This window comes from Cibotium barometz, chromosome 10 (genome assembly GCF_041138505.1).
Source record: "Cibotium barometz isolate CiBa-2024 chromosome 10, ASM4113850v1, whole genome shotgun sequence".
In the NCBI taxonomy this organism is placed as follows: domain Eukaryota; kingdom Viridiplantae; phylum Streptophyta; class Polypodiopsida; order Cyatheales; family Cibotiaceae; genus Cibotium; species Cibotium barometz.
Genome location: NC_141055.1, coordinates 27365845 through 27386916, shown reverse-complemented (window position 1 = coordinate 27386916; position 21072 = coordinate 27365845). Strand labels below are relative to the sequence as shown.

General features: G+C 45.9%; 1 protein-coding gene across 2 annotated transcripts; it reads right to left on the bottom strand.

The window, feature by feature from the left end:
* Window positions 1–2065: 2065 nt before the first annotated feature.
* On the bottom strand, window positions 2066–20361 carry LOC147634733 (uncharacterized). Of its 2 annotated transcripts, none has more exons than XM_086803904.1 (4): window positions 20162–20361; window positions 3478–3583; window positions 2831–2947; window positions 2066–2716 (listed from the first exon to the last, which is right to left on the bottom strand). In XM_086803904.1, the coding sequence occupies exons 1-4, from the start codon at window positions 20303–20305 to the stop codon at window positions 2679–2681; spliced, it is 405 nt and encodes a 134-aa protein (XP_086660030.1). In that variant the 5' UTR covers window positions 20306–20361; the 3' UTR covers window positions 2066–2678. The 2 variants fall into 2 exon arrangements, with proteins under 2 accessions (XP_086660030.1, XP_086660029.1); XM_086803903.1 differs by having other exon boundaries at window positions 2799–2947; window positions 20162–20359.
* Between the last annotated feature and the right edge of the window lie 711 nt (window positions 20362–21072).

The window sequence follows — 21072 nt, the reverse complement described above, 5'->3', positions numbered from 1 at the left end:
ATGGTGATGATATTGTGCTTATTGTAGATTCTGCAGAGGCATCTTAACACATTACATGACTTTTGTGCACAACGGGATCTCACGGTAAACCTTGGGAAAACCAAGATTATGGTCTTCGACACATTCCCTCTTTTCACATTTCAACTGAGCTTCACCTACATGGGCAACCCAATGGAGATTGCACACTTACGTGTACTTGGGAGTCACTTTTACCGAACCGGTCTTCTCAATGAGCCATGCTACAGAGGCTAGACTGATGAGAGGGTATACTTCTCTCACTCTCATGGAGAGACAATGCTTCCAAGCCCATTTCTAAGAGCCAAGAACCAAGATGTGGCTATTTGACACCTTGGTCACTCCGGCATTGATATATGGAGCTCCCTTTTGGGCACCCAATCTCACAGCGACCAAATTGCCGAAGATAGAGAGGCCTCAAGTGATGATGCCCTCACATATGATACACAGCAAACTATCGATCCCATATGATACTATCTTGGCAAAGTTTGTTGCAACACCCATGGTAGAAGAGACACTCTTCCATACAGTAACATACATTCACCACATCAGTGCCATGGCCCCCTACAAACTCCCGAGGCTCGCCCTACAATCCTCCCAGTAGTTAAGCAACAGATGGACACGAGTCATGGTATAGCCGAGTATGCACCTGGTTCACAAGGGAGGGAGTTGAGATGGATCACCGCTCGCCACTCCAAGCCAAAGGGAGGTCGAGTCAAAGGAGCACTTCATATCCAAGTGCACCGAATATTATGAGATCCGAGGGAGGTTCCAATGTCTCTTCAGAGAGGGGTTCAGACTCTTATTCATGCTCATGGATTATCCGACCAAGTGGTGCCTAGGCCCCTTCCTACTAAAGCTTCATCACCACAAAGACTCACTGATTAGGGAGTCGGGACCTCATGGGAGACCAACCTTGGCCCCAATCAACAATCACTCAATTCTTCCAACTACGAGAGAATGCCACACCAACCATGGATGATATACCCATAGCCTCATTAAGCCGCACATTTTTTTGTGCCCAACCTCCTGCCAAACCCCCCTCTAGTGTGACTCTAGATTGCGCCACGACGCTACAACACAACCGACTTCTCAGACTCCCTGGACCTCACCAACAACACAGAAATCAGCCCCAGCTTGAGGAGATCTTGGAGAGGCACATAGCCACCTTCCCACACCCAACGGATCTACGGAGCTTTCAACAAGCTCCCCCTATGCTTGATATCCTTGATGGGATATCCTCCTACCAAGAGGTTAGCTCCATAGGTTGTATGATGATGATTATCTCATTATGTATCATATGGCTTGGATTTAACATTGCCAGCTCATAGCTCTCGTCTTTGTTTTCTTTTGTACTATAATGAGATTACATGGACACTATTGTATCAGTTTTGACCTCATAGACCAATTGGGTCTTTTGAAGACGTTTAATCTCTCTCTCTCTCTCTCTCTCTCTCTCTCTCTCTCTCTCATAGTTTAATTATTCAAAGTCATGGTATGAGTCAACCCCTAATGAGATACGGACAAACCGAAACCGAAACGGTTGAGATCTTGAATAATCCAATATGATTGGCTTCATTGCAAAAATCAACCCTGCACTGTTGCAATACTAATGCATCTTGAAGCCCTTCACTTTTGAGAGATCTAAACAATACATGAACATATGGCTACTTGACAGACAAAAGGAAGCTTCATGATACCCCTAAAGTGGTTAAGACTTTGAACCTCAATAGTTGTAGCAGCTCGTTCTTTTCGTTTGGAAGCTACCGATTTTTCTTATAATGGATGGCTTTAACAAGCTTACAGATCACATATGTAATCCCTTTTTAAAAGGGGTTAGGGTAAAACTGTTGAAAAGTACAATTTGATAGTCTGCTCCGCTAGATCTTGATTATGGTCATCAAAACCAACCACACCACACAACATTCCATTCATCTAATACATAACACATCCCAAACTATGTTGATCCATGCATTCTTCTAGGCACTACAACTTAGCATGCCATCGTGTTGCTGCAAACCCACCAACCTAAAGCCAAACACCACAAACATTTTTCTTTTTTTGCGCCATGCAATGCACATAATTACTTAAATGTAATTACACTAATGATTCATCCCAGACCTTTTTCATACTTAACTGAAATAGACTCTCTTGCTGTGAGACAGTATACTTAATGCAGACACTTAACGCAGATAAGACTATCTCCACACACACAAAATCTATAATGTAGCGTCTACTAAACACGTGATAAATGGCCACTACTAAAATTAAACAACCAAAGAAAAGCATCATGTTGATGCCAACTTCCCTCTCTCACTAGTCTTGCTTGACCAAACCAACAAAAGTTCACACCCACAGGTGGGTGGTGCTATTCCTCAGCAATGACAATCGTGCAATCAAAAAGCCTCCGCTCCTCGACAACTTTCCCCTTTACCACGAAGATAACATGCCAGTGGACACGAATTTCTACGGCGACCACAACAAGGTTGGCTAAAAGAAGAAATATTGTTAATAACCTTCCTTTGCATAGCCATGTATACCCAAAATTCCACAGGGGTTTCCTTTCTTGCCATTGTAGGGTTCCCCCAATCACAAATCATTCCACTTTATGCTCTTTAAGGCTCACCATGCGAGCTCTATGCCTTAGCTCTGCTCTTTTCCACTTAATGATTAGCGTTGACAAGGACAACAAGCCATTCACCTGCAAAAACGATGGACTCTTATAGTTATTGTTGATTTGTGTGACTGACTTTGACATTGTCCTACAAAAGCTTGCTGCTTACCAAGATGACACATGATATGAGTAATAGGGGACCTGACCAAACTGTTGACATGAAAACCCCATGGTGATCAAAATAGGGTTGACGAGCAAATGCAGTCCACTTACGTGAAAGCCACGTATTCAATCTCTCTGCCATGTAAACACACAATACTGCACACAAATTTGTTCTTCTACATGTTATTGAAATTATTATAAGATTATTTTGAAAGGAAAAAAAAAAAAGAGGAGTAATTTGAAATAGTACAGCACGATGGTCTGATGTCCAAACAACTATAGCAAGCTCCCTACCATCATGCTTTTCTGCTACATGTTTTCACTTCATCTCCCCACAATGCATTTGGGATTTCTCACCACCACGTGTGGCAGTCTCTCACGATGAAGAGACTTGTTCCATGTGTGGAGAAAATTACATATGTAAGGAATATATCTTATTGAAAAAAAAACATTAAATAATAATAGAAAAAGGAGAGAAAAAAAGCTTGGTGGGTGCAAGAAAAAATAAACTCACAAACTCACTTTTTTTTAAAAATGGTAAAATAAGAAAGTCCCTTTTTTATTTTCGACTGTGTCGGCATCCAAATCAAACAGTCATACTTTTTAAAAAAATGGTCAAATAAGAAAGTCCCTTTTTCATTTTCGATTGTGTTGACATCCAAATCAAACAAAGTCAGGATGCTTACATGATGTGAAAAAAAGTCCTGTCTGGATGTTGTTGTTCTTCCTTGTTTTGATGGCAGTAAAGAGAACAGTCGCATGAAAAGTGAGCAGTAATATCAACCATGGCTCCTGTGTTCAAATGAAATTAGTCCAGCCAAGCAAGCTGACTGTGGAAAGCAGAAAGTTAGAATAAGAGCTCCTGGAAGTACATGCACTGGAGTCTGGGTTCAGAGTTTAGGGTTTACGGTTTAGGGCCATCTGTCTATGTACAAGTGATAACAGACAAAACTTGAACTTACAAGCACACAGCACACCTACTATAGTTGTATTAATTCATTGAGCAAAAGCTCTACTGCTTATAACCACCTGCTTATAACACAGGCCTTTAAGAACCTATGTCTTCAGAAGAACACTGGCAGCTGAAGAGCGAAGAGGAACTTGCTGCTAGTTTGCTATTGACTGTGCAATATCCAACCTGCCTGCCTGGCCTGCCCACAATGCATGCAAGGTGCCTCAAACCTCGCCTGCCCACATCCATATGTGGACACTAGTTGGGCAGCCCATCCCTAGCCGAGACTGCCCATCAGCTCAGAAACAAATGCCTACAAAACACTTGAACTGCACCAACTTAGAAAGGTGTCCCCCTCCCCCCAAAAAAAAACACAAAAAATGAAACTAGAGGAAGACTATACTCAAGAGAGAGTGTTTTAGCACAACTCAATAATACTTGATTAATGTGTTGTTTGCTTCAAGGAGTATAGTGCCTTCTAAAGGCTTAGAAGCCTTATCTTTAACACATCAAATACACTAGAGCAATGACACAAGGCTAAACATGACATCATTGCTTATCACACTCACACATAAAACGGCTATATAAGAGGTTGTTCACACACATAAACACACTAAGCTATCTAAGGGCTGGTTCACACACACGTGGACACATAAACACATACAAGGGCCTATTCACACACACATGAGGCTCCAAATACCCAACAAACCCCCCTTCGGAGCAAAGGTGGTGAGACTCAACATGCAAAAGAAGTAGGCATCTTGTAACTTCATCACATGCTGCAAGGGAGCGATCTACCCATGCGCACTCAATAAGTGACCGATATATCAGGGCCAGCTCTTTCTCACCCCCCAGCTCCTAACAAGGACAAAAGATAACACGGAGCCTTTTAAAGTTTAGGGTTTCTGAAATTTTTTTCAGTTTCTGAAATTCTCAGTCCGTACAGCTCTATACATGTCTGTACAATTCCGTATGGCTGTACGGATCTGTACAGTCGTAAAGACAAGTCATGACATGGCACAGCAATTGATGGAGGCACTCTGAATCAGTGGGCAACGATGAAAAATTCCATGATTTGGTTCATGATCAAGTAGATGATGATGGGGAAGATGAGCTCCACGCTTCAACAAAGATGGCAACGCGATGAAAAGGTTCTTCTTCAAGTTGATGCTCAACAGAGAGGCTCATGCTTCTTTTATACTTGGGAAAGCCTTGCTTTTTGCCAAAAAGTGATGCTTTTGCTTTGCGTTTGCCTTTTACTTTGCTTTTGGTCTTTTTAATAGTAAAATATTACTCAACTTTAGTCAAATGTTCTTGTTTTGCTTTTCTAGCTTCAGGGCCTTGCTTTTTGGCCTTCAAGCTGGTTTTTGAAAAAGCGGCTTTTAGCTTTTTGATCCAGCTCAGTCTCCTCTTTCTAACGGTGCCCTTGGCTAGCGGTCCACCCTGTTTGACTTTTTGCTTTTTCTTGCTTTTTGACCAAGAATGGTGCTTTTTCTTAATCAAACCTTATGGAGCCTATCCCCATGTCTTCTTTCACTTGTTTGGTGTCCAGGCATGGGTTTCATCATGTGAAATAGAGCTAGGAGGACCAAATAGTTACATTCCCTCCCTATTATATCGTAGTTGTGCTCAAGTGCGGACTCCAAGTGTTCCAAGCACATCCATATATTCCATGTATATATCCATATATTCCAAGTACATCATGTACCTCCATATGTTTTAAGATACTAGCCCAATCTGGTGAGCTTGTGCATCTAATCTTTCCCCATATTTATGGTGTCATCTACTCATCTGGCAACACCTCAATGCCTTTTCTTTGACCAATAGCTTTATTCTTGATGGTACTTCTTCATGGTCTGTCACATGTATTAGATGTAATAAATGCATACTTACCTTTTGCAAAAACTAGACAGAAGCTAGTCAACAAACAAGTATGCATCATTCGCGTCTACTGAGTACTCCAAGTACTAGCCAAGTAGTCTGGAGCCCAGTGGACTATCACATGCCATAAATCCAAGCATTGTTCACACATCAAAAACAGCACACAAAGTCAAAGAAATTCAAGCATACATGGGTATGCAATGCACAAGTAATGATCCTCCTATTCATAGATTGTCCTATCTCGTTTCATCGAAAACCGTACTAAGCGATCTCGCTCCTGGGAGAAACCACTCAAACTATCACTCAAGGCCATCTGGTCACTAGGACCACCCGAGAATTCATCAATAGTCATCTGAGCCATCTGGTCGCATTGAACACCCGACTACGAAATCCAATACAATCATCTGGGCCACCTGGTCGCAATGACTGCCCGATTGCGAAGTCCAATACAGTCATTATGTGTCCTCCAATGATTTGAACGGTCCAACCAATCATGGTTGATCTTCTTGGTATCCTGAGAAAGGTCCATATACCATCATTCCCTGACTTTGGCAATCCAAAGATAAAATCCATAGCAATACTCTCCCATATAACATTCAATGGGTGCAATAATCTTGCTAGCTTTGTCGATCAAACTTGTTTTTCTGACAAACCAAACATTCTCGAACATACAACTCAATGTTCTTTCTCATACAAGGACAATAAAAGCAGATTTCCAAAGCTTGAGTTGTAGTCAATATGATTCTTTGCCCTGCATAATGTGGAGCATGGCTTTTCTTTGTTCACTTTTGGCCTCAAATCCTTTGTGTCACATAAACGGATTTGCATCATAAGAAAAACCCTTTTTGATGACATAAGAAGTCACCAAATCTTGATTCTGTAATCTGTTCCGAAACATCCTTGAAGTCCTCTATGGTAGCATAAAGATCCTTCATCAAAGTGAAATCCATAGGATAACCCATAGAAATGGACAACTTAGAGCCATATGTCTCTCCTTTCCACAATAAGCATCGATCTCGACGCTCTTCTCTCCAAGCTTCAAGCCCACTTTGCTGGATGATGAAGGCTCCTTTACCTTCCTTTCTCTTGCTTGTCCTGAAGAGACAGCATCTGAGATAGCGGACCTAGGAATGGCCTCCTTGTTTCCTTCACGAGAAATGGAACAGGTAGCTGTAGATCCTTCTACGATGGTGACTCTTTTGGCATGAAGAGAAGCTTTAACAGCTTCTAACTCATTCGGCTTTGGTGGCTCGATCCTTGATGAAATCTTCAGACATTCGAGTTCTTCTTTGGTCCTATTCCCTATTGGTTCTCCAAGCAAGGACTTCTTCGTCTCTGAGAAATCGCCTGAACTGCTGAAAGTCATGATACTCTTCTGATGACCCTGGTTCCCCTTTTGAAGCCTTGTATTGGCCTCATAGTTTTTCCCTTCATTAGGCCCTTGGTCTCCCTCTACTCTCGACATGACTCTGTCACCCCAAGAAAGTTTCTTCAAGAGAAGCCCTACTCTAATATCCTTGTAAGCCCAGCGAGACGTGTAGCGATAGACTCAACCACGTGTCCAAGAGATAAAGATATAGAGAGAAAGGGGAGAGAGAGAGAAGGAAATAGGGATCTTGCACAATACACCACACTGAGAAGGGAACAAGCCCTGCCCCCTTTCAGGAATTTATTTGGGAACAATCCACGAGCACGTTGGCCAGGATCAATACAATCAATGAATACGAAACAAATAGATATGCCGATGTAGGATATCCAAGTCGATGTCGATGTCTAGGCACAAGATCTCTGATGTTGAGCACACCACGGAGATGACCCACAAGTATCTCTCACGGGGCTAGTACCGGATCCAATATATATACCTAAACGAATCCAGGAACATGCCCAAATTCACCTTCTAGGAACGTGCATGTTATATACTCATGGTAGTCAACCCTCAAGACTATATAACTATTAACTCCAACTCAGCCATAATGAAGCCTAGCACTAAGGGAAGTGGCAAACAAAAAGAATTAGTACAACAAATAAGTAGTTGATGCAGTCCTGTAAGCCAGGAAAGGCTTCCGGGCAACGGTTCCAAGGGAGGATGATCCTCCAAGGGGTGGAGTGAGAGTGCCAGACTCATTTCTCAGGAATGAAGACCAAGACGGTGTTCAGAGACAGGGCATGAACGGATTGGGGACTGGATGGAACAGATGCATAGATCTTATTCAGAGTCAGAGTGGATTTGGAGACCAGGTCGGGTTTTCACTGAAAAGGGTTGCCAAAGATGGATGGGATGATAGAGGGACTTCGGGAACAGAATGGGATGATGACAGTCATCCAAGAACAGGTTGGAATCCTGTCATCGAGTTTAACAGAGGAGGATGTCATGTGCAAGATTTGCCATGGACATTCTCTGAGGCTAGTCCTGAAGAGCAACAAATAAAGAAGGACTTAAGAATCAGTTAGAACCAGATTTTGGAGCAAAGGAGCGCAAAGCATGGAAAGTGTTGGACTAGGAATGGACCAGATGACCTGTCAGCTGCATGGAATGCAAGAGGAGCATGTCGGTGGCATAATGTGCTGTCGGCTGCAAGAGAGGGCAGGTTGTGAACAGCTTTTGCAAGTTTGTGTCTAGTCAGCTGGCCGACCAGCACTCGGCCAGCTCTCTAGTATGTCCAAAGGCCTATATAAGGCACTCATGGCTCATTGTGTTTTTCATTCACTCCCCCTTTGGGTGTGGGTCTTATGAATATACTGAATTTCCAACCCTCTCTCTCTCTCTCTCTCTCTCTCTCTCTCTCTCTCTCTGCGTTTTTGCATCAGCATGTTCTAAGTGGTGTTTAGGGCTGAAAGAAGACTCTCAGAGCTTTCGCATTGTTCTAAGTGGTGTTTAGGGCTGAAAGAAGACTCTCAGAGCTTTCGCATGTAACAAGCAGATTGTGTATCACAAGGAATGCAAGCTTGCTGCTAAGGGCAAAGTTGTCAGGCGTTACCTCGTGAAGTTTCAAGGTGCGGACAACTGTTTAGAAGTCAGAGGGATGTCACCATTTGGTCACCCAATTGGTCCACCCGTGTTTTCTCATTATATATGTACATTAGACCGACGTCCATGATAGTTGCATATGCCGGGGATTGATACCACTCATGTGATGCTGTGGACTTGGCTTTCCACTGGGACATGTGCCTATGTGTACATGCCCGGAAATGCCTGGAGGATTGGTGTTCCATTGAGTCTGGTACCTCATGTACTTGCCTGGAGTACGTCTATTTTGGTATAGTCTCATGAACGGGGATTGTCCATACCAATGTTGCATTGCATAGCATCTTTATGTACTTTCAATTGAAATTGCATGAGGTTTTCATGCTTGCCCAATGTGTAGTTCTGGGTAAGGGGACGGCCTCCAGTGACCCGTGCGAGTGAAACTGTCTAGTGACTTTTTGCTGAAAACCCTAATTTCAGCCTTCCTTTCTTGAGTTGAACCATAGGGGAAGCTTTCCCAAGGTTCCCTTCATCCTCTTGAAGACTTTTGTCACGAAGGATCGCGATAAATCAAAGATTATAACACTCCGAACGCTTCCATCGTGAAGACTTCCGCTGTCATCGACTCTAGTTGCAATTGGTAAGCTTTGATGCTTAAATATGGAAGCAAGTAGCGGGAGGGAGGAACGAGACTCCATGATTACATACCCTATGTAGCGTTCTCTTGTCCTACATGCTCTCTTGCAGATTGTTGCTACCATGTGTTGGTGGAACAATAGAGAGCAGATGGTAGGGAACATGGACACTTGAGAGGGTAGTGTGAGCTGCAAGTCTACACCGACAACACATTGTTTGCAATGCTGTATTCATATACATTGGTATGGAAATCTGGTCAGAAATGCCCATGACACTATGTACTCGATTCTCCCAAGATCAGTATACATTATTTGAGAAAGGGACCGGCCGTTCCGGCTCATGGTGCATCTCTTGTCAATTCAACAAATTACTTCTTGTATTGAGCATGTTGTGCATTAAATCTTGGTGTATTTAATTATATACCTAGATGAATCCAGGAACATGCCCAAATTCACCTTTTAGGAACGTGCATGTTATATACTACAAGACTATATAACTATCAACTCCATTATGCATAGTATGGACTAGATACTACGACATCCCCACTAACGTCATCAGTGCAAAGCCCTTCGTTGTAATATGCGGAAGCTTCGGAGAAGGATCGGTACTTCAAAACTCAGAAAACAGCACTCTTTTCGCGACGGAATTAACGCACAAATCTGAAAGACGATGTGCAGAAAATAGAGAGAGAAGGGGGAGATGGAGAAGGACACAGTATTGGGTCCCAATTACCCTCTGTAGGGCCCCCACCACGGATGGTGTATTTGCTTTATTAGAATGATGTAAATCTGGAAACAAATACAAAATACTTGACCTTTTCTTGGCTGGAAAACCTGCCCTTGACCTTCAGTCCTTCACCCCTTAGCTTTAGCAAACCCTTGGCTGTCCTGGCCCTTGAATGCTTGAGGCTCTTGGTGAATTGTGAGATCAATTCAATGAATTCTTGGCTGTCCTTTTATATCCCCTTCAGCATCCAGTCGGCTGCCTTTAGGAAGTCCCACGACTGAATTAAATCTAATAAAGTGTTTGCACACTCTAATAAATGCTGATTTCACACTAGGCCATACTGTCCAGCCTGCGCATGCCTCTAGGACAGCAGCCTGGCTGCTGGGCACTCAACGCATGGACCAGGAGAAGTCCCCCTGACTGCTGGACAGTCTGTGTGGGCTGTCCCACACTTGGTTGACAGCCATTGTAGGCCTTGTTGCCCAGCCGGCTGGCTGTCCCAAGGCCCTAAGGCTGGCCGACAGCTCCTCCAGCCCATGCCTTGGCTGGTGGGCACAGCCTTGGGCCTCCTGCCCCCTTTGGGGGTGGTTGGACACCTCCCCCATGCCCATACTACCAATGCAAGTACAAGGACCTCACTTGGGGAGGCCTGGCATCCAGTTGCAAACCAGATACACAGAACATCTGACATCATTCCAGAGGGAGACTCACAGCGCGGACTGGCACTGCTTCATGTGCAGGACAATGCACACCTGACCTTGGACTCATGTGCAGGACAATGCACACCTGACCTCGGACGACTGAGATGGATCCCTGGCTGACTCGTCCCGGACTGGGCTCACATGGGACCAGTTCACCATCCCAGGTCCTGCACCTTCTGTACAGAATGTCTACGTGGCATCCAAGTGCGGGATGCACGTGACATCCCCTTCTGCTTAACTTGACGGAAGCTGCATAGCCTCCAAATAATCCGTCAATAAAGCCGGATAGTCTTCGAAAAATTCTTTGTCGAGCCATACCGCTTCATGAGTTCCTCGGTCCTGAAACTTCGTGAGGAACTGTCGTAGTCTTCGGCCTGAGCCATGCTTGAAACGGTGCAGAAGGATCTGTTCTGGAACCATTACTTCGGCTTCATCAATGATGTCTGGTTCCGCTTCGTCTTTGACCTCTGAAGGGGGTGGACCTGCATATGGCTTTAACCAACTGACATGAAATACATCGTGCATAGTCCAACTCGGAGGTTACTTTAACTGCATAGACACCTCATTAATCTTTTTCCGGATGGGGAATGGTCCGAAGCTCCTGAAAGACAACTTTGGGCATCGCTTGCCCACTTGCTTTAATCTTTGCTTCATAATCCGAAGATATACCCAATCTCCTTCCGAAAACTTCATGTCCCTTCGGTCTTTATTGGCCTGTCGAGTGTAGGCCTCTTGCGCTTTAGCCAACCTGTCTTTGACGGACTCTAGGATCTCCTGGTAAGACTCCGTCACTCTGTTCGCCTCCGGTACTGAAGACGAGGTCCTGGTTAACAACGACTGGAAAGGCCTTCCAAACGCTGCCTCATATGGAGTCCTGCCAATAGCTGAAGAAAAAGAGTCATTCAGAACAGCTTGAACTAAAGGCAAAAACGATTCCCACTTACCTTGCTGATCGTGGACATAACACTTCAGCACATCAAAGGCCAACTGGTTGTATATCTCTGTCTGGCCATCTGTCTGTGGGTGGAATGCACTGGAAAAATTCAACTTAGTACCAAAATTATCAAACAATGCCCTCCAAAAATGACTGGTAAACTTGGCATCTCGGTCTGACACTATGGTCCTAGGAATCCCACCAATCGGGTACCAATGCCGAATGAAAAGCTGGGCAACATCCTCGGCGGTCACATTGGCCCTGCAAGGAATAAGCATCACAAATTTGCTGAACCTGTCAACAATAGTCAAACACTGTGTATTACGCTTACTCGGACTGGGAGGCAGATTTGTGACAAAGTCCATCGAAATGTCTTGGAAAGGACCCTCAGGAATTGGCAAAGGCTGTAACAACCCTATCTTCTTTCCACGAGGAGCTTTCACCTTTTGACAAATGTCACAGCGTTGTACATAGGTAAACACATCACGCCTCATCTTTGGCCAATAGTATTGCCGTTCTAACTTCTCCAGAGTCGAATTCATGCCCCTATGACCACCTGTAATGGCGTCATGGGCATCATGGAGAAGAGCTGCCCGGAATGATTTCATGACACAAAGTCGGCCTTTGTAGTAAAGCCAACCATCGTGTATCAGAAAATGGCATGGTCCTGTGGCATCCAATGCCTGTTCCCACTGCGTACCGAATTCCTCGGAATCCGCGTACGTGTGCTTCATGTCTTCTAGTCCTGTACCAACAAGGTCCAGTCTAGTGGTCTGAATCGCGGATACTTGTCCCTTCCTGCTCAAAGCATCGGCCACTGGATTGGCCTTTCCTGGAAGGTACTCAATCATGCCACCAAACTGCTGGAATATCTGACTCCAGCGGTGCTGTCGATCACTCCACTGTGCACTGGGCATCGTCTGAATCCAGCGCAATGCCTGATGGTCAGTGCGAACCTCGAAGTCACGGCCATACAGAAAATGTTTCCAATGTTTCAAGGCCTGAATGACTGCTAGGAGTTCACGATCGTAGACTGAGTAATTCTTTTCGGCGGGCAGTAACTTACGAGACATGTAAGCTACTGGATGACCATTCTGTTGCAATACACCGCCAATTGCGATGTTACTCGCATCGGTGATCACCTGAAATGGTTCGTCCCACGAGGCAAGGGCTAGACAAGGCGCTTCTGACAAAGCCACCTTGAGGTTCTGGAATGCCTCCAACGCTCGTGGAGTCATTCGAATCTTTTGCCTCCTTGTTTTCACGCCCTTTAGCAGATCGGTGAGGTCTGCCGAGAGATCAGAAAACCTGTCAATGTGGGTGGAATATGCCTGGCATATACCCACAAATGATCTAATGTCATAAGCAGTCTGAGGTACTTCCCAGTTAACAATCTCGGCCACTTTAGCCGGATCAAGTCGAATGCCTTCGGCACTGATTATATATCCCAAGTAATGTACCTGGAACAGATAAAATTCTGACTTCTTTTCATTGATATAGAGCTCGTTGCTTTCCAGCAACTTAAGGACTTTCTCCACATCAATGTCATGCTGCTCAACTGTAGCTGAAAATATGAGTATGTCGTCCAAAAAGATGAACACACACACTCCAATCAACTCCCGGAAAATACGCATCATCATGCGGTTAAATGTAGCTGGGGCGTTCGTCAAACCAAATGGCATGACCACAAATTCATAGTGGGCCCGTTCTGTACGGAAAGCTGTCTTGGGGATGTCCCCCTCAACAATCCGAACCTGGTGGTACCCACTCTTTAAATCCAATTTAGAGAACACCTTAGCTCCATTCAGCCTCTCGAGAATATAGTCAATTCGAGGCATCGGGAATCTGCTTTTAATAGTCAGCTTGTTGAGTGCACGATAATCGACACACAACCGAGAAGACCCATCTGTCTTCTTGACAAACAAGATCGGTGCTGCAAACGGCGACACGCTGGAGCGGATGAAGCCAGCTTGCAACAATTCTTGGAGTTGGCGGTCCAACTCCGATTCCATTGCCTTAGAAAGGCGATACGGAAACTTGCTCGGGGGTTCCGAGCCTGGGAGGAGGTCAATCTTGTGATCCTCCGGTCTGGACGGGGGAAGCTGGGGAGGGAGACTGTCCCGAAGAAAAATCTTCTGGAACTTTTCATGGAGAGCCGAGTACTTCTCGGAAGCACTGGCCACCGTCTGGGCGGTCTGGATGTAAATCATCGCACACTGTGCGCCTTTCCTGACTGCTCGCTTAGCCTGCAAGTGGCTTATGAGCGGAAAGTTTGGAATACCTGGCTCACACTTAATGGTCACAGGGGTGTTTGACACATTCCGATCAATCTGGAACGTGTGCTTGTCCCACTTGACATCAGGGAGAAACTTGTGAAACCACTGGATCCCCAAAATTATGTCTGCTCCTACAAGAGGGGCAACCATAAAATCACGCACAAACTCTATGCCCTGAATGACTAATTTAGCACCTAGAGCTTCATACTTGACGCTCGTAGTCATACCTGTGCTAAATCCCTCAACTTGTTTGTCCACCGGAGTGAGCTCGAAGCGGGCACGCCTAGCGGCCTCTTCCGTGATCACATCCTCCGTGCTGCCGCTGTCAAACAAGACAACGACTCTCTGGCCACCTATGTAGCCAAAGGACTTGAGCAATTCGTTGCGCTCATACTCCTGGTCATGGGCGCCCTTCTGCTTATCTTCGAGCTCCCGGCTAATAATTGCTCCAACTGAAGCACCGGGGTTTGAAGAACTAGGGGTCGCCGCTGGGGTCTGTGTGGGAGCTGTGCTCACCACGGAAGCTGTGGAGGCGGCGGCGGGCTTTGGAGGCTTCTTCGGACAATCCCGAGAAGTATGTCCTTTTGTGTGACAAAAGTAACATCTACCCTCCTTCCTGTACTGAGCAAGCTCCTCAGCACTCAACTTGCCACCTGTCTTGCCTGCCTCCGCTTTCTGGTCTGGAGTAAGCTTAGACGCATTGTTCGAGTTCTTGGAGCCAGAGGCTCCCGGGCTCTGTCCTGGGGAAGACCCCGTCTGGTTCTGGCTTTTGCCCCCCGAGGCGTTAGCCTTAGGAGAAGCCGGCTGGGAAGTCTTGGGCTTGCCACCATTGTGTTTCATTTCTGCACTCTGCGCAAGCGAGAGTGCGTCCTCAAAGGTGGCTGGTCTAAACATACGCACCTCCCATTGGATTTGCGTGTCCAGGCCATACAAAAACTGCCCTTTCTTGTCCGCATCAGATAAGCCTAATTGTAGACACAAGGTCGAAATTCTATTGGCAAACTGAAGGACTGGTTGCGCGTTCTGACGCGCTCCCCTGAACTCGTCTTCGAGTCGCTCAAGGTAGTGGGGCGGTAAAAACCGCTGCTTAAGGTCACGGACGAACTCGTCCCACCCATAAGCTGCCATACCTGATCTGGTGTGGGCATGAGCCCACTGAGTCCACCAAGGAATGGCCTCACCTTCCAAATACCAACTGGCTAAGATCACTTTGTCAATATCTGTTTTCCTAACTGCGGCAAAGTAAGCTTCAAATTGATGTAACCATGAATACAGAGTAGTGGGATCGAGTTTACCATTATACTTACTGAAGTTCATTTTCTCGGGAAAATGATTCGAGGGCGCCGCCGGTGTCAATCTGGCGTCCAAAGCTCGGAGGTAACGCTCGTGTTCCACTCGTCGCATGGCTTCGTCTTCGCGTTGTCGAATCTCCAATGCCCGTATCTGCATCTCAAGCAAGGAGCTTGACTGCGGCTGTGACCCCTCGAGAGGGTCCCTGTGACGAGGATCTGGTATCTGGGGTACGGAAGGAGAGGGAGGAGGAGATGGAAACCGCGACGCTGGAGAGCGAGAACGCTCCTCCAGAGCCAAAATCCGCGCCTTCTGCTCGTCCAACTTGGTTGTCTGGTCTGCGATTGCTCGCATCATCTGCTGGAACATGTCTTGTACACTCAAGCCGGGTGCCCTAGCTGGGCTGCCTGGTGCACTCTGGTCCCATGGTTCTGGTTCTCTCTCGTCGCCGAAGTTCGCCATAGCGGGAATATTCAGTTCCTTTCCGAAACGCAATCTGACCATCCACTATCTGTGTGGGAGACTTCCGGAGGCTTCCGGAGGCTAAAAACCAACCGTCCTTCGAGGGACAGGAGTCACTCCGAAAGGGGTAGTCCACCGGCGTCTAAACACCAACCACACGAGCGAAAAAATTTTCTGGTTTTCTTTGCTGAATCTTCGTCCTTGAAGTAGGCTCTGATACCACTGTAATATGCGGAAGCTTCGGAGAAGGATCGGTACTTCAAAACTCAGAAAACAGCACTCTTTTCGCGACGGAATTAACGCACAAATCTGAAAGACGATGTGCAGAAAATAGAGAGAGAAGGGGGAGATGGAGAAGGACACAGTATTGGGTCCCAATTACCCTCTGTAGGGCCCCCACCACGGATGGTGTATTTGCTTTATTAGAATGATGTAAATCTGGAAACAAATACAAAATACTTGACCTTTTCTTGGCTGGAAAACCTGCCCTTGACCTTCAGTCCTTCACCCCTTAGCTTTAGCAAACCCTTGGCTGTCCTGGCCCTTGAATGCTTGAGGCTCTTGGTGAATTGTGAGATCAATTCAATGAATTCTTGGCTGTCCTTTTATATCCCCTTCAGCATCCAGTCGGCTGCCTTTAGGAAGTCCCACGACTGAATTAAATCTAATAAAGTGTTTGCACACTCTAATAAATGCTGATTTCACACTAGGCCATACTGTCCAGCCTGCGCATGCCTCTAGGACAGCAGCCTGGCTGCTGGGCACTCAACGCATGGACCAGGAGAAGTCCCCCTGACTGCTGGACAGTCTGTGTGGGCTGTCCCACACTTGGTTGACAGCCATTGTAGGCCTTGTTGCCCAGCCGGCTGGCTGTCCCAAGGCCCTAAGGCTGGCCGACAGCTCCTCCAGCCCATGCCTTGGCTGGTGGGCACAGCCTTGGGCCTCCTGCCCCCTTTGGGGGTGGTTGGACACCTCCCCCATGCCCATACTACCAATGCAAGTACAAGGACCTCACTTGGGGAGGCCTGGCATCCAGTTGCAAACCAGATACACAGAACATCTGACATCATTCCAGAGGGAGACTCACAGCGCGGACTGGCACTGCTTCATGTGCAGGACAATGCACACCTGACCTTGGACTCATGTGCAGGACAATGCACACCTGACCTCGGACGACTGAGATGGATCCCTGGCTGACTCGTCCCGGACTGGGCTCACATGGGACCAGTTCACCATCCCAGGTCCTGCACCTTCTGTACAGAATGTCTACGTGGCATCCAAGTGCGGGATGCACGTGACATTCGTATTGAGTTTCTGTCAAACCTCCAGAGATGTATTGAGTAGCATTGTGTTCAACCAAGTCACAAGAGGCATGGCTACAGTTTCTGGCTCAACCAAGTCACAAGAGGCATGGCTACAGTTTCTGGCTCAGCGTACTCTGCTTGGGAGGAGTTGATCCTAGCTCTTATGGGGCAAGAACCTTGGCACTTATGCAGTCCTAGGAGTCGAGATCTGACAAGAGGAGCACCTGCCTGCATCTTTCTAGACTTGATAGATTCTATGTGGATGAGTGGGCTTGTGATCATGGGGCATAATCGGTATTTTGGCAAGCACTACTTTCTCCAATCATGCTTCAGTTATTGTCTCTGGAAGCTCCCTAGAGGTAGGACAAACACTTGGCACTCAGGTCCTAAACAGTCTCATCCAAAACTCCGATATATGCAGCAAGATGGAGCAGATATAGGAGGGGCTGGATTTTCTCTCAGGATCTACCGCAAGCTTTTTCGATTCGACTTCATGGTAGATTAGTGAGATCAGAGCCTCCCTTGGAGGACTTCAGGAGATGCACATTACAGACGGTGAGGGTGATCGGATTGCATGCACATGAGTGACACATTGACCCACCATCGGCCAAGGGACCAACAGCATATCCGAGGTGTGGCCATCCTCAAGAGTCTCAGCGACATTGTCTTTGGGATTGCCCGAAGGCTCGGCAAGTTTGATAGCAGATTCTCCATCTTCACTATGGACACGGCCCCTTCCCGTACTATTACATGGGGCACAATCGCTTGGGCCACTGAGGCCAAGATTGTCATGGCTTATGAGGAGGAAGGCGGAGGGCTAGCCCTTCAGGTCTCTCACCTTCGCATCTTGACACTGCCAGTCCCAGCCCCATCTACTGGCCACTAAACTCCCTATTGGAGCAAGAGATGGGAGATTTGTAGCAACATTGCCGCATGGCACATCTGGAGAGCTCGATGCAGCGAACCCATCAAAGGCACCCACACTCTGCCTGTGGAGTCCATCAGGAGCATCTAGCTCGACATCATTCATACCCTCTGCAGCTAGTGGGGGAAGTTTGAGGGTGGTTCTGACCGTATGAGGAAGCGTCAAGAAGCCTTCTTGAGGCTCCAGCGACGTGGTCCTTTTCTCACAAATAGCGGTGGTGAGCCCACTTGGCACCACAAACCACCTTTGTGGTTATCACCCCCCCCCCCCCCCCCCCCCCAACCCTTATATGAGATAGCCTTCTCCTCATAGAGCGGCCAGCCGGAGGAGAAGTGCATCCTTCCCCCCTTTTTTGTTCTTTGATCCTCCCTCCGTACATGGAGGCGAGTTTGTATCTAGCCTTTTGAGGCTGTTTTTTGTTAACTAATAGAAGGATCTTGTTTCCGGAAAAAAAAGAACTTGTTGATGTTGAGGACTTGTCCTTTGTTCCATGTGAGCCAAAGTTCATTGTTGATTCAGGGAGAGAAAGCTTAGAAATAAGTTGATTCATGAATATAAGATTAAAAGATAGGACCAAGGAGGACTCACCTTGGGAGACCATTGCTAGTTTGAAGCATAGATTCCCCTGACTTCATTTCCTAGGACGTAAATGTCTAAAGAGGGAAAGTATGTTATACACCTCATGCTAACCATAGGGTTAGCAGACCTAATATGGGGATTAGAGGGCCCGTGGATTAGGAAAGACGGCTCATTACGACTATAAATAAGTAAAGCTTTTATTGGAAAAAGCTATATACGTGAGGGTTACAAGTAGAGTGGGTTATCCTGTTGTTGTAGACTTGTGTTGTGTGATGTGGTCAGTATCTGGGCCATGAGAGTGCTAACCCACTCCTACTAGTCCATAGTGATGTAAACAGTCTGCCATCTCCCCCTCAGGGTGGGTCCTGGTGGTATGGGACACTTAGGTATGGTCTGTATGGACAGGAGTGTTGATCCCTAAGCTCAAGGGTGATCCAAGTTTACTAGATCTATGGTTGGGTGGTGAGCCTAAGCCCATCACTTCCAATTTTGATTAACATGTGTTTAACTTGTGTTTTGGGGATTTTGGAGAGGGTTTGATTGCGACAAACCCTGATAGTTGGGAACGGACTATGTAAAACACGTCTATCTATGAGCATCATTTCTGTAACAAAATCAATTATTATGTCTGTTCTCAATGGAAAGGCGGATGTACCCTTTACTCTGTCTAATTTTGTAGAGATCAAAAGGGAGTCAAGAATGGCACTCAAGGCTAATTAGAACAAATGATCCTATGGTATTTTTTAGAGAGTTTTTTCGGGTAGCATGGGTTGCTTTGGCATTTGGTCAAGGGCATTTGTAAGTAGATTGGAGATGCAAATGAATATTTGATACAATGCTTGGGAGTTCTTTAGCCTATTCTTGTTATTTTGCCATGTTTTGGGACCAGTAATACATCAAATTTCTCTTTGCCTACAATCTCATTGTTCTTTTGAACACTTGCAAAAGTGTTGATTGTTGTTAAATTTAATTAAAAAGCATGTGTAAATGAAGATAGAAACTGGTCATGGGATGCAAAAAGATTATGCATGAAGTGGGGAAAGAGATCTGTTTTTTTTTTCTTGTGGGGGGGTTTGTGTAAAAAGCCCAAGAGGAGAACAACATGGTTATGCCCCTCAATATCTTCAATGAATTATGATTTTTTGTGCTTCTCAATTTAACCTAGAAGAACACGGCATATGCAATCCTTTTGCCTCTTCCTGATATTCTCTAGTGGCTTCTCAGTCCATGAAATGTCCTATTCTTCTCTTGTCTTCTTGTTCCCTTGTGACCCTCTTAAATCTTGGGGTGGGGGGGAGGGGGGGTTCACACACGTCAGTGCCTAATTTTCGTACCAATTCCAAGCTTAAATTGGTCATCATGATTAATGCTTATCGTTGTGATTATAAGGTGGAGACCGTGATCAGAAAAAATCCATACAGAAATCATCACACCACACATAAAGATAAAGATGCGCATAGTCACAAGCAAATAGGCTCTACACAGCGGCCCCATCATGGCCATCTGTAGATGGGCAGGAGATTGCTCGCCCAAGTCTCTGCCCGTCTAATCTAACGGGCAGCGCCCGTTGGGGATGGACGGGCAATCTACAACACCTTGCGCGCCCGTGGCCCGCCCACGGGCGCAGAATTGTCCGTAGCCTGCTACTGGATAGGGTTAGCTTGCAGCTAGCAGATTGAAACATGCAGAAAAAACAATCTTGATCCAAAGTTTTGAAAACGTATAAAATGGAAAAGTACCGTCCAATCGACAGCATGGAAGAATGCAAGCACGGAGTCTTTCAAGCTCCCTTGAGTGGTGGTGGTGGTGCCGGGCGAGCTTTGCAGCCACTGCCTGCGAATCTCTGCGGACACCTCTTCGATCAGGGATGCAATCTGCTCCATCTCTCGATTCTGAAAAGGCGAGTAGAACTTCAAGAACTAAGTAGCTATATTACATATAATTGCAGCCCTTTTATATAAAGCTGAAATTTGGGACTTTAAAATTGGAGGTCTACAAAGTATATTGGACTTCTTTTGAAACCCAAATTGAAGGCCAAAGTCCAGCCCTTTTATATAAAGCTGAAATTTGGGACTTTAAAATTGGAGGTCTACAAAGTATATTGGACTTCTTTTGAAACCCAAATTGAAGGCCAAAGTCCCACTTTAAGCACAAATTTAATTTAGTCTCACATTCTACATGCACTCCCCTTTCAAGTTGCTCCACTTTTCTTCTTTACACACTAGGCAGACAAGCGGAGGATAGGCCCACCAGAGCAATCCATTCAAGGCCAATATTTATGAAAATCTTGAGGGACATGAAAACACTTGTCACTTTGAGGACATGCAAAAAAGTGGGCTTGGCCCAATAATATGTGGTAATAGGTAAAATAAACATAGAAAATACAATGTGTGTCTTCCACACACACTTGTGAATAGGAGGATAAACGTCCCACTTGTCCATAATAGACAAGGTCTTTGGGTGCTTCACTTGTGTGCAAAGGAGGATTAGTAGTTTTAATGTCATCACCAGCAACAACAAGTGGACCGTATATGATCCATATAGTAGCATCAAAGTGCGGGGATGGGACTTGAACATGGGATCTCTCGATTGGGAGGATTAGTAGTTTTAATGTCATCACCAGCAACAACAAGTGGACCGTATATGATCC

Bases quoted from the DNA above. Each gene is read 5' to 3' on its own strand.
- LOC147634733 (XM_086803903.1), bottom strand. From the start codon at position 20,305: ATGGAGCAGATTGCATCCCTGATCGAAGAGGTGTCCGCAGAGATTCGC. The intron at 2,948-3,477 runs GTAAGCATCCTG...ATTTGTGTGCAG, and splicing joins AGGACTTTTTTTCACATCAT to TATTGTGTGTTTACATGGCA. The intron at 2,717-2,798 runs GTAAGCAGCAAG...TCGTTTTTGCAG, and splicing joins TCATATCATGTGTCATCTTG to GTGAATGGCTTGTTGTCCTT.